The sequence below is a fragment of the Elgaria multicarinata genome, chromosome 11 (genome assembly GCF_023053635.1).
Source record: "Elgaria multicarinata webbii isolate HBS135686 ecotype San Diego chromosome 11, rElgMul1.1.pri, whole genome shotgun sequence".
Classification (NCBI taxonomy): Eukaryota; Metazoa; Chordata; class Lepidosauria; order Squamata; family Anguidae; genus Elgaria; species Elgaria multicarinata.
The window spans coordinates 3,040,874-3,054,381 of record NC_086181.1 but is presented as its reverse complement, the minus strand read 5'-3'; the positions used below and the strand labels follow the sequence as shown (position 1 = coordinate 3,054,381).

Below are 13,508 nucleotides of genomic sequence, written 5' to 3'. Positions count from 1 at the left end.
TAAAAAAGGATATCATAGAGCTGGAAAAAGTGCAGAAAAGGGCAACTAAAGTGATTAAGGAGCTAGAGCATCTCCCCTATGAAGGAAGGTTACAACAACTGGGATTGTTTAGCTTGGAAAAAGGAGGCTAAGGGGAGACATGATAGACGTGTACAAAATTATGCATGGTATGGAGAACGTGGATAGGGAGACATTTTCCTCCCTCTCTCGTAATACTAGGACCTGGGGTCCTCCCATGAAGCTGATTGGTGGGAGATCCAGGACAAATAAAAGGAAGTACTTCTTCACACAGCACATAGTTAAATTATGGAACTCACTACTACAAGATGTAGTGATGGCCACCAATCTGGATGGCTTTAAAAGGGAGCTGGATAAATTCCTGGAGGCAAAGGCTATCAATGGTCACTAGCCCTGATGATTATGTGCTATCTCCAGTATTCGAGGCAATAAGCCTGTGTGCACCAGTTGCTGGGGAACATGGGTGGGAGGGTGCTGTTGTACCACGTCCTGCTTGTTGGTCCCTGGCAGACAGCTGCTTGGCCCCTGTGTGAACAGAGTCCTGGACTAGGTGGACCCTTGGTCTGATCCAGCATGGCTCTTCTTATGTTCTTAGCGCCCCATATAGGGAACCTGTATATTACATTTTATTCCATTTCTGCAAACTTTCAAGGAGTTAGAGCCGCCACCTTTTTCTTCCACATGGGCAGAAAAAGGAGATCCAGTACACAGTGTCAGGGCCATATTATACCTGTGTTGAAAGACTTGCATTGGTTACCAATCACTTTCCGGTTACAGTTCAATGTAGCAGTGGCAACTGAAAGTGCTTGAAGTGGCCCAATTGGACAAATATGGTCTGAAGATGAAATAGACTATTTTCTCAGCCCAACTTTGTTCAGAAATGGCAAGTATTTTATTTTGTATTGGAATCTGTATTGCGTTACAGGAAATTTGAAGTTCTTTATGTCCTTGCATTGATGTATTTGTAATGAAAATAATGCATGAAGTTTGGTTTTGATTTGTTTGAATCAGAAGGTTGAACTTCCTTGAATTTCCCTAACTTGGATGACCAAAATACATACGCTGTTCTGCACTTGGAGAGGGGGGTGGTAATGATTAATTTTACTGAGACATAATGACAGCTATTTAAGTTGCATTCGAACTTATGCACTGAGCAAGGAGATGGGTAGAGGTACTGGTATGTATTATTCAGGAATCACAGATGGTTGAACTTCTTCAGTTTGAGACGCTTTGGCCTCATGTCTCCTGTAGGAAGTAGAAGCCCCAGTTCATTTTGGGTTATGTGATTTGATGTTTTTCTTCATCAGATGAAGCTTAGTGACTTGAAAATCATTCTTGCACAGGGCTGCTTTGCATGTTGCTTGGGAACCAATTCAAGTATGACATACACATGCACAGCATCCATTCTGAAAGGGCACTCACATGTGTCAACGGTGACTTTTTCTTGCAGAATACCCAGAAGGAAGGTCTAATCCTCTTCCAATTGCTGCTGGCATATGTTTCACGGCAAAAGCACCGTTTAGAAATGAAATTATGCATGTGTATTTTGCGTACCCGGAGAACTTCTTTTCCATATGTTAAAATGTAACACGTGAAATGTTCTTCGGTGACTTCAGCGTTCGCAGCTCTGGAATCTCTGTTCCCTTATTCTTGGAGCCGAGCTCTGCAGGAATAATAGGGATCAAAGATCTTCTGGTTTTGAAACTCTGTGGTTTGGATTTTATAGTTTGGTCTGGGAGAAGTGGGTGCCTGGACTTGTCCAGAGCTGCTGGAAATGAGGAGGGGGCTGGGCTTGGCCACCTGTGTAATCTGCTGTTGGTGTCTAGTTATTGCAAAAACATCTTCCAGCCCTTCTGCCTTTGGGCAGGGAGTTGGATTAAATGACCTTTGGTTCCTTCCAAGTTTATGAATTACCATCTGATATAACAGTTGCAGCTACTAGGAAGGGGGGACAATTTTCTCAACCCCCCATCTGGGCTTAAAGTAACAGAAGCTGAGACGAGGTGGCCCAGAACTTGCATGCTTGCTTGTTATTCACCCCATAGTATCTGTAGAACAAAGGTGAAACGTGAAATATTGGAGAGCGTAAATAGCCCTTACAGTATCTCAGCACCTGTTTGTGCTTCCGAAGCACTGCCTGTATATGGGTGTTCAAGGTGTTGCTGGTAACCTTGGTGTCATTCTGCTTCCCCTTTGCCTGTGCTGGCCTCTCTTAGGTGCCACGTGTGGCTCAGCTCTCATCCTGCAGGTGATGAAGTCAAAGTGAGGGTGGGAGTGTGGGGTAGTAGCCAGAGTGTTGGACTGGGAGTCGGGAGAATCGGGTTCTAGTCCCCACTCAGCCATGGAAGCTCACTTGGGTGACTTTGGGCCAGTTACAGACTCTCAGCCCAACCTCCCTCACAGGATGATTGTTGTGAGGATAAAATGGAAAGGAGGAGGAGGATTATGTATGCTGCCTTGCGTTCCTTGAAGGAAAAAAGGTGGGATATAAACGTAATATTTTTTTAAAAAAACTCTTTGTACTCAGGTTTCCTTCAGTAAGGTCTGCTCAGGTCCTCTGTTCTCCAGTCTCTTGCTTTAGGCGGCTAAATTTTTTTGCGCATACCTGAAACACAGGTGCTAGTGATGTGGTGGGGGTTCTAGTCACTGCTCTGCACACTGCTCTGCTCACTGGGTGACCAGTCACCACCTATTAGCCCTGGGATGGGGGATGTTGCAACTCCCATCAGCCAACAGTGGGGGATGATGGGAGTTGCAATCCAACAATGTCTGGTGCGCCAAACATCCCCCATCCCTATATTACCCTGTCCTATCTCATGCGGTGTTGAGGATAAAAATAGGGCATCTTTCATATATGCTTCTTAGCAGGAAGGGTACTTTTAAACATCTGGAAGATCTCATCTCCTTGTTCTTTGTTGCTTCCCCCTTCCCCAGTCCCAAACAGATGAACAATTGACAACGTCACGGATGACACACTGGGACACGAGAGCCAACAATTCCACTGTCCTGTCTGAGGATGAGCAAGCCGTCGGACTTCCAGAACAGTGACCTGGAGCAGAGCCTTCCTGCCATTGCTTCCTCGTTTTCACACAGCCAAGGCTTCCCCCCACACTACTACTTCTCCCCCGAGAGGAGAAGAGTCATTTCTGATGTGCGGCGGACCTTCTGCCTCTTTGTCACCTTCGACCTTCTCTTCATCTCACTCCTCTGGATAATTGAACTGAATGTGAGTTGCGGAACCGGCCTCTGTGAATAAAATTTTCTGCAGGTCTGGCCCAAACAAGCAAGGAAACCAGGAGTGGTGAACTCCCAGTGTTATGGTTCATATAGCGGAAGCAGTGAGTTAAGTGCAGTATAAAACCCAGAGCTGCCTAGGACATGCCACCGGGAGTTTCATGCAGAGTGACGCCGCCCAACCCCAAGGAGGCCTTCATGGCCAGCCAAAATTAGCATGGCGTCCGTCCGTTGCCAGTCCTTGTCTGCCTTATTACTAACCTGAGGTCAGAAGAGGAGCGGAGAGTCCCTTGTTTGATTGGAGGTTCCTTGTCTTATCGTCCATTTCAGCCTCAAACGTGTAAATCAAACGGAAGCTGAGCTGAGTTAGGAAGTTGTTAATCCCAGGAAGCTGTTAAATCCAGTTTCAGTGATAAACAAGCCTGAGATAAATGGTGACTAATTTCTTAGAACTGTTTTAGCCAGTGTCAGTCCTCACTTACAAACGAACGCACACAAATAAGGCCAATGTGGGCCACAAGATGGTGGTAGATGAGCTGATGACTCAAGCTAATGACCCAGCCTACACACTACAGGGCCAGGGGCCAGGGGCAGGGGCCAGGGGCAGGGGCAGGGACTCAAGCTAATGACCCAGCCTACACACTACAGGGCCAGGGGCCAGGGGCAGGGGCCAGGGGCAGGGGCAGGGACTCAAGCTAATGACCCAGCCTACACACTACAGGGGCAGGGGCCAGGGGCAGGGGCAGGGACTCAAGCTAATGACCCAGCCTACACACTACAGGGCCAGGGGCCAGTGTGACCTCAGAAGGACATTCCTCCACGACCTCAAGTGTGACAGTGCACTTGGCTCTCCTAAGCCTGCCACGAATGCCCACAGAGTAGCCACGAATGGAAGGAGCCACCCCTTGTACAGTGAAGGCAGAGGCACCCCCAGCCCTCTCGAGAAAGGAGCCCCTGTGGCACAGCCAGCCCAAGCATAATCACCGACACGCTGCAGGGATCCCTGCAGGTGAGGTTCTGAATCTCCTTATGCTGCAGGCTTACACAGCCTGTAAACCGCCACTGCTTTGGCAGGCGACTGCACGGGGCTCCTTCACTTACCTAGTCCCTGCTCCCTAGTTCGCTTGGGAGAAGCTTGCGTAGGTGGCCCACCTGTGCTTTCCCCTGCCCCACAAAAAGAAGGGTTCAGATCCTGCTGGGGGGACAACAGTACTTATGTGAAGGAAACAAGCTTCTTGCTAGGGTGGGGGGCGAAGATAATCAACCGTGAAAAGCTGCAGCCTCATGTTCACAGGAAACAGTCCCTCATCTGCCTGGTAGATTATCTCCATCATCTCCTTCCCACTCCACAGAGCAGCTCTTAAACAACCCAGTCCGGGCCATAGACCCAGCTACAGATACGAGGGCTGAGGAGGCTGCCGGTGGAGCTGACGTCCTGCAAAATAGTGAATGTTTAAGACACGTGCTTGAACCCCGGATGTGAATCGCCTCCGCCAGGCACACTTGCGAGGGTGGAGTGTTGTGGCCAAGTGGAGTGGTGCGAGCACCAAGAGCCCTGTTTAGCTAATTGCCTGGCCCTGATGCCTGTCATTTTGTCCATCCCCTTCTGTCCCATCCAGCCACACGTTCTCCATGTTCAGCTGGCTGGCTGTCACTCCCTGCTATCCAACTAGGTCTGTTTCCCCACATACTGAACCTCAGTTCTGCAGATCGTATGTTGCTTCAGGGGTGAGAGACTGCGTGGATTTTTGGATAGGTGAGAGCTGGCAGTTGGTTAGTGGCTCTTGCTGAGAGGATGATCCTTTAGAGGTGGTGCAGCTCCTGGTTCAGGATGGGAGCAAAGGTTGGTTACTGTGTCTTTTAGATTAGTTTTCCTCTAGTATAAAATCGTGTTTTTATACATTGCGACTGTCTATTCCATGTTGCACTTTATACCCTAACTCTTAGCTGCTATTAACTTTTTGTTTGCCTTTTATGGTGAATTTTATTGACACTGCACCTTGTCTGCATTTCACGTTTTTAGTGTTTATTTGACTGCTCTTATTTACTGGTTTCGGGGGTTATTGTTTGCTACATTTTGACAGTGAGGAGGGCAGGCAAATGGTGATGTGGTGGACAGGGCCCCAGGGCCTCTATTGGGCAGGTCTTGTTTAGGGGGAAGCATGCTGGTAGAGGAAGGGGAGGCCAGGTAAGTCCTCTTCCCTTCATATTAGGCAGCTGTGATCCAACTCCTTTTCCAGTCCTTCCTCCAGTCTTGAGAATTCTGGTAATCATTCTAGCATTGATTCTTTTAAGGTGCTGCTGCTTAATGTCAAGTTGGTGAATGGAAAAATATCAGCCATCCAGGACCTGCCCAGATATGGCTGGGGGATGGGGATGGGGAGATCTGGATATCTCTGAATTGGGCTCACCAGATCATTTGGTACATCAGCAGCCTCAGCAGGGTGGACAGGGAGGAGGTGGCCACACGTTTCGCATGGTCCTCTACCTTCCTTACCAAGAATGGTGTCCAGACATCTTCCAGTTTCATTCACAGAGGATACGGCTGTCACTGGCTGTGCTAGGCATGATGGCTATTTATTACCTCCAATATCAGAGGCACTACGCCTCTCAGTAACAGTACTGTTGCGCTCATGTCCAGCCTGTGGGCTTCTCTATAGCATCTGGTTAGCCACTGTGCAAACAGAATGCTTGATTAGATAGACCTCTGACCTGATCTGGTACAGCTTTTCTTAATGTTTTTAAATGTCTATCTTGAAGTTCCATCAACAGGGCAAGGTAAGGAATCTGCTGATGTATTATTGCCCATCCAGCCTAATGCCTAACCCTCGCTCCCTTCCTGACCTGGCAGAAGTTGGTCTTTTCTCAGCAGTGGTGCTGGAACTCCATTAGGTTTGTTCTGGAGGAGTTCAACATTTACGCATTTTTGCTTCTTGTGTGGCTTAGGGTTTTATGGCTGCCAAGGCAACCATTGGCGTGTCTCAGGATCTATCCTGCTTGAATATTGTTATACACTCATTTTGGTTTTCTGTTCTGGGCAGGAAGACAGTGATCTTTTTGTAGAGGAGGCTAATGTTGTTCCCTTGTCATAAACAGATCACTGCCTCATAAGGTTGATTTGTATTATTTATTATATTTTAATCTGCCCAATAACCAATATTTTCTGGGTATGTTGCAAACTGATGGTGTGGGGGACGTATTAAAATGCTTCATCCAAGCAGTGTTAAGGAATCACATTGCTTTCTTGGTGATTTTCCTGTGGATAAGGCTGGTGGTTCTGTCAGCAAAGTTGTGGTCTGTAGAATACAGACATGAGATGGGCTATTGACACAACCACTCCTAGCTAAGTTCATTCTCCTTCCTTGTAGAGCTAACTCATCACCTTGATTTTCTGAGGACTTGGGGGCAATGAAATTTACTAAAAGTGCAATAACAGAAGACTTTGAGCTGAATCAGACTGGATACAGGCTAGAGCCCATAGAAGAAGCTATTCTTTTATTTATTTATTGCATTTTTATACCGCCCAATAGCCAAAGCTCTCTGGGCGGTTCACAAAAATTAAAACCATTCAAAGTATAAAACAACAGTATAAAAACATGATATAAAATACAATATGAAAACACAACCAGGATAAAATCAGCAGCAGTGCAGAAATACAAATTTAAAATACAAATTTAAAACATCAAAGTTAAAATTAATGTATAGATTGTTAAAATACTGGGAGAATAAAAAGGTCTTCACCTGGCCTCTGAAAGAATATAGTGTAGGTGCCAGGCGAACCTCCTTAGGGAGCTCATTCCACAGCCGGGGTGCCACAGCAGAGAAGGCCCTCCGCCTGGGAGCCGCCTGCCTCACTTCCTTTGCCAGGGGCTCATGGAGAAGGACCCCTGAGGATGACATATGGCAGGTACATATGGGAGGAGGCGTCCCTTTAGATAGCCTGGCCCCAAGCCGTTTAGGACTTTAAATGTTAATACCAGCATTTTGAATTGGCCAGGACCTGGACTGGAAGAGGACTGGCATGATGTGGTCTCGTTGGCCAGTCCCTATTAGTAAACGTGCTGTCCTGTTTTTTACCAGTTGAAGTTTCCGGTCCGTTTTCAAAGGCAGCCCCACGTATCATTGCAGTAATCCAAACGAGAAGTTATGAGAGCATGGATAACTGTAACTAGGCTATCTCCGTCCAGATAAGGGCGTAGTTGGTATATCAGCCTGAGCTGGTAAAAGGTGCTCTTTGCCACTGAGTTCACCTGTGCCTCAAGTGACAGCTCTGGATCCAAGAGCACCCCCAGACTACAGACCCGATCCTTTAGGGGGAGTGCAACCCCGTCCAGGACAGGGTGAACATTTCCTTGCCAGACAAGTGAACCACCCGCTAACAGTACCTCCGTCTCTTCTGGATTGAGTCTCAGTTTATTGGCTCTCATCCAGTCCATTATCGTGCTCAGGCACTGATTCAAACAGCAAAGAATGTTGATGTCAGCAAAGACAGCTCCCATTGATGCAACAGTACTGAGAAGTGTTTTAACTTATACCACCATTTTTGCTGGTGTTATATTATGTGGTCACTGAGAGCTGGACTGAGGTCTAAAGGAGGGATAGGGTGCCTATGAAATCCTGCTCCTTCCTAGCCATCCCTGAGGGTGTTGCCCTCTGGGGTAGGTGGATTGTATTGGGAGTCTCCCCAAAAGGGGGTTGTCTTGGGAAATAGGTATGCACCATTGAATAATCTTACATTTCAGGGTGGATTTGACTTAAATCAATTTGATTCAAATCATGATTTAAATCATTACTCAGAAAGACTAGATTTAATCATGTGACTACCCTGCCCCAATCAAAAGTGCACTCTTCCTCGCTATATTTTACACAGTTTTACAAAGACTCGTCTTTGCTGGTATAATATTAATATTTACAACCAGATGAAGGTTTCATTTTTAGAATAGTAACTTTTCAGATTAGTTTTACAGTTAAATCCAAAAAATACTGATTTGGTTATACTATTAGAAACACATCATAGATAATTATGAAATTATTGTGAGGTGAAGTATCCCCAGTTTAATAGGTGAATCATTCATATTTGGACAACTTTTCTGCTGTACTTTATTGGAGGGAGAAAAATAATCTTACAGAAACTTCTGGAAGATCATGACATTGTGAATGGATTAATGGAATTCATTTACCAAAAAATTTAAACAGCCTCATGCTACATAATTAAAAACTAATCCTTAGTTCATGATGAATAACCTTTGGACTATAATGTATCTTAAATAGAAAACTATCTTTAGATAGATTTTTCCTCAAAAAGCATTTTATTTAAAAAATCCAATTTAAATTTTAAAAAATCCAATTTAAATACAAAAAAAAATTCATTTTTTTTTAAATAAAAAAAATCATTGATTTTTGTTGTGGTAGTCCTACAGTAGTGTTTCCCAAACTCTTGAAAGCCAAAGCACTTTCTGAATGTAGTATATTTTACTCTTGCACTCAAAAGAGGTTTTTTGAGGTTATTGTCTTGAGTAGGAAAGAATAAGAATTATCCACGTTCCCCTTGTTTTTTACCCCTGCATAAGTCACTGATCTCCTAATCAGTATACCTCCTTAAGGGACAGAGCAGTAACTCATGCAGAAATACAACAAGGAGTCATCTTCAGGAGTAAATATTTGGGCTTACATAAAGAAGTTGCTAAAGTTTTGATGTGTTTCTTTCTCACTGCATACTAGTATACTCCCTAGCACACTAAGTTCCTAAGATCTGGGTTTAGAAAGAAGGGAAGATATTCTTGGCCAGCATTCCCCAACCTGACTGGCCATGTTGGCTGATGAGAGTTGTTGTACAACACATCTATAGGGCACTGGGGAACGCTGGCCTAGGAGAAGGAGAATGAAGACTCTTTCTTGATCCCATTAGGTCACAGCTTGATGCATCATGTTACAAAGTTTCAGACTAGTCTTTATTTGCTGTTCAAACTCTTGCTGTGTCTTAATTTCTTTGTCTTTAATTTTGCTTGCCTGCAGATTGGGAAAGGTATCCAGGACAATTTAAAAGAAGAAATTATCAACTACAGCTTTAAAACATCCTTTTTTGACATATTTGTAAGTATTCTGCTGAAGATGCAACTTGCTACGATAACTAAGGCCGACGAGATAATATCACACCAGTCCTTCTACAACTTTATTGGATGCCAGTCCAGGTCCGGGCCTGATTCAAAGTGCTGGTATTGACATTCAAAGCCCTAAATGGTTTGGGGCCAGGTTATTTGAAGGAACGCCTCCTCCCATATGTGCCTGCCCGGACCTTAAGATCATCCACAGTGGTCCTTCTCCGTGAGCTCCTGCCGAAGGAAGTGAGGCAGGTGGCTACTAGGAGGAGGGCTTTCTCTGCTGTGGCACCATAGAATCATAGAATAGCAGAGTTGGAAGGGCCTACAGGCCATCGAGTCCAACCCCCTGCTCAATGCAGGAATCCACCCTAAAGCATCCCTGACAGATGGTTGTCCAGCTGCCTCTTGAATGCCTCTAGTGTGGGAGAGCCCACCACCTCCCTAGGTAACTGATTCCATTGTTGTACTGCTCTAACAGTCAGGAAGTTTTTCCTGATGTCCAGCCGAAATCTGGCTTCCACACCCCGGTTGTGGAACGAGCTCCCCAGAGAGGTTCGCTTGGCGCCTACACTGTTTTCCTTCCATCACCAGCTGAAGACCTTTTTATTTTCTCAGTATTTTAACACCTAATTTAACTTAAATTTAAACTTTTGTGTTTTAATGTCATATTTTAAGCGGAAATCTTTTTGGCCAGGGGCACAAGATCAGTAACTGATCCACACAGGCAACTATAAAAGTATGCAGGCATTTGCGTTTCACAGAACTCTTATCAGTCTCTTCCCGAGTAAAAGTCCTGAAAAACTCAATGTTCGCATATCCTTGTTCCGATCTAGGTTGATTTCATAAATAATTTTTATTTGTACCTGTGAGAACATCACTATTGCCTCCTCATTAATGTCTTGTGTGTTCCTTTTTACAAGGTTTTGGCTTTTTTCCGGTTCTCGGTGCTGCTTCTGGGATATGCTCTTCTGAGGCTCCGCCACTGGTGGGTTATTGCGGTAAGAGGCTTAACTCATTTTATCATGCTCTTGAGTTCATACATTTAATTGTAGGTGCTAAAGAGATGACTCTGATTTTGTATTTTCATGGATTTCTCTCTCCCCTCACCCCCGGCAACATTTTCTTCAAGATCACTACATTGGTGTCCAGTGGCTTCCTGATACTGAAAGTTATCTTTTCAAATGTGAGTTGCTGGTAACAAGTGTGGGTAATGCTCTTCTCTTCGTGGTCACTTTCTAAAAGCTCAGAGCAGATTGCAATCTCTAAAATTAGCTGATTAAAAATCAGATTAAAAATTGCAGTGCTAAAACAGTTCATTGGTTTGTGGGTACCGAAGAGTGGTTAAAAATCATTTCAGGAGTATTGAAGCCATTATTAAGTGCTCTCCAATAAGTATTTTAAAACTTTTCTTCTTCTTCTCCCCCCCCCCCCCCCCCCAACAGCTTCTCAGCAAAGGGGCTTTTGGCTACCTTCTGCCAATTGTTTCCTTTGTCCTTGCCTGGCTTGAAACGTGGTTTCTGGATTTCAAAGTCTTACCCCAAGAGACCGAGGAAGAGCAATGTGAGTCTCTGTTAAGTGAGGATGGATGAACTGAAGGAAGTTTCCTATGCCCCACACCTCAAAAAAAGAATTTGCAGTAATAGCCTTGCTAGTGCAGTGCCCCACATGTTAAAGGGTGGGTGGGTGGGTGGGTGGGATACTCTAGAAGCAGGCAACACGAGAGTGTTCAAGCTAATAGTTTGCTGACTTGACAGTGGGTATCTGAGGATCTATATTTTGGTGCATCAGTGCCATTTTAAATGTATGCCGTTTTTCCTATAACACAAAAGAACTGAAAAGCAAAATACCCAGGTGATCCATTTTATTATTATTTTGAAAAAAAATATTTTAAAGATAACAGAACTAAACAAGCCCTTTAATGCTATGGTTGGATTGGAAGCACACTCCGGATTGCTTGATGGAGGAAAGCTTTCTATTGCATTAGACACTTAATTGCTTTGTGGATATAATGGGCAAAGAGGCCATCAGTCTCTACAGAGATAAAATGTCTGCTCTCAAGACAGAAGACTGAGGGAAGCAGCTTAGCCAGCTCCTGTACAGGATAGAGAGACGTCTGCCTTCCAAAGCTGCAAGGGACTGACGTTGTGCAACAAAACGTCCAAGTTCCTAATGTGTTGAGTGCATTTACATACAGTAGTTAGGAATTTTTTTAATGACTTTGCTTCTGTGATTCAGGTTTGCAGAAACCTGAAACACAGAATAAGTTCATGACATGACGGAAGGGCCTGAAGTTTCTAAGCATTCTTCTGTGCCTGAAGGCGAGAAACTTCCTTTTAGAAGTTTGCAGCATAATGAGGGTGCAAGGAGCAACATTGTCTAGACATCTCATGTTTTTCCCCAACCACCAAAGATGCTCTCTTGGGAAAACTTTGCTTCTTTCATCAACCTTTAGGCTGCCAGTCAAGCTTCCCTAATACTTCTTCCTGAGCTGCTGATTAAACTGGCTTCAGTGAAGCAGTTGTTGTTCACAGTCTGTGAAGGGAAATACAACTTCTGAGAGGATTACTCCTTCTCTTCAACCATAATTTTGCCCTTTATTGAACTTTCCAAAGTCATGTGGGGATCACACAGTTTGAATGAGGAGTGTGACATGATTATGAATGAGCCCAACTTCTTCTTTTTTCCAGGGTACTTAACAGCTCGGGCTGCTGTGGCTCGTGGACCCGTCCTTTATTCAGGGGCCCTCTCAGATGGCCAGTTTTACTCCCCACCAGAATCTGTTGCAGGTGACTGATGTCCCTTCCTCTTGTGGGGCCTGCTAGCAAACCTCTGCATGAGAGTGTCCTTCCCCAGGATTGAGCACTGGGTGGGGTGGGGAGAATGACTCATATTAATGTCTATGAACGTGAGCACAGTCACAGGAAAGCCGCAGACGCGCAGGGCATTGTGGCTCTTCTACAGTGTATTTCAAAAAATCTGTATAGAATTGCTCAAATGAACATGACACCAAGCTCTTTCACTTCTCTCTTAACGGAAAGAGTCCACATGGAAACAGGCATGATCTTTTCCTTCCTGTAAATCCTATTTCTGCAATGGTCATGTTCCCTGCCTTTGTTCACCAGAGGGAACAGGAGAACAAGAAGGGGCTACTACAGTAACTCCCAGATTGTTTACTAGTGCGCTGTGAGAAATATGCCTATGAAAGGCTCCTGTGAGCCCAAAATTCCTATCCGCGCAGGAGACTGCATGGATACGTGTCTGCATGATTCAGTGATCTAGCCTCAGCAGAGTAAATTCGATGGAGGAAATTCTGTTGTATGCCTATACATTAAGTGAGATGGGATCAGTCAGTCCTGATGTAACAATGCCATACAATTACCCACCTTCTGAGGAGGCTGTTGCTCTGTGTGAATCACTGTTCTGGGCTTCCAGTTAAGCAGCACACTCAGACCAGTGACTCATGCAGAAACCAGGAGTACTGCCGCCTCTGACTTGGGGCAATTCTTACTCAGGGACACTTTAAAAGCCAAACTGACTATTTGACAACCCTTGTTCTAAAACAAATGAGCGGATGGTAAATGTCCAGAATTCCCTATTTTTATCTAAAGATGCTTTGGGTGGTTACGCCGTCTTCAAGTTGTGCGAATGGAAATGCTGCTTCCTATCCTGCATTTAACACTCTTGGAACCCGTCTCTCTTAAACCTTTCCATTTTCTCTCCATCTGTAGGTTCAGATGACTCAGATGACGAGGCTATGGGAAAGAGGGCATTAACTGATGAGGTATGCCTGGGGTTAGCTGAACAGCAAAGTTGTCCCTTCTGTGTTTGCTTCCAATCAGGCTATAAAGTCTCAGGTTCCAAATATTGCTAGCACGGAAGTAGATATGCTCAAGTGGTGTGGGATTGTGTAGATAAAATCACGAACCTGCAAATGCTTCCTACCACGAATGTGTGGGTGCACAGAATCAATGGCCAAGATATTAGATCTTCATATGGGAAGCAGAAGTTCAAATCCTTAACTATGAAGTTCATTGGAAGTCCTTTGGAAATGCATCTCTTGGCCTTAGACCTATTTTTCTGTATTTATTTGTTGTAACCTCCCACAACAGCTGAGGATGGTACAGAAAAGATAACTGTTATTTTAATTTTATTCTG

At 44.7% G+C, this 13,508-nt stretch overlaps 1 protein-coding gene across 1 annotated transcript in view; it reads left to right on the top strand.

The window, feature by feature from the left end:
* STARD3 (StAR related lipid transfer domain containing 3) overlaps nt 1-13,508 on the top strand; it is a 43,905-nt gene that overhangs the window by 14,656 nt on the left and 15,741 nt on the right. The window contains exons 2-8 of the mRNA XM_063137354.1: nt 2,963-3,244; nt 9,268-9,345; nt 10,274-10,351; nt 10,483-10,536; nt 10,796-10,913; nt 12,041-12,139; nt 13,082-13,134. Coding sequence (XP_062993424.1) covers nt 3,035-3,244; nt 9,268-9,345; nt 10,274-10,351; nt 10,483-10,536; nt 10,796-10,913; nt 12,041-12,139; nt 13,082-13,134 — 690 coding nt within the window. The 5' untranslated portion in view covers nt 2,963-3,034. The remainder of the gene's footprint in view (nt 1-2,962; nt 3,245-9,267; nt 9,346-10,273; nt 10,352-10,482; nt 10,537-10,795; nt 10,914-12,040; nt 12,140-13,081; nt 13,135-13,508) is intronic.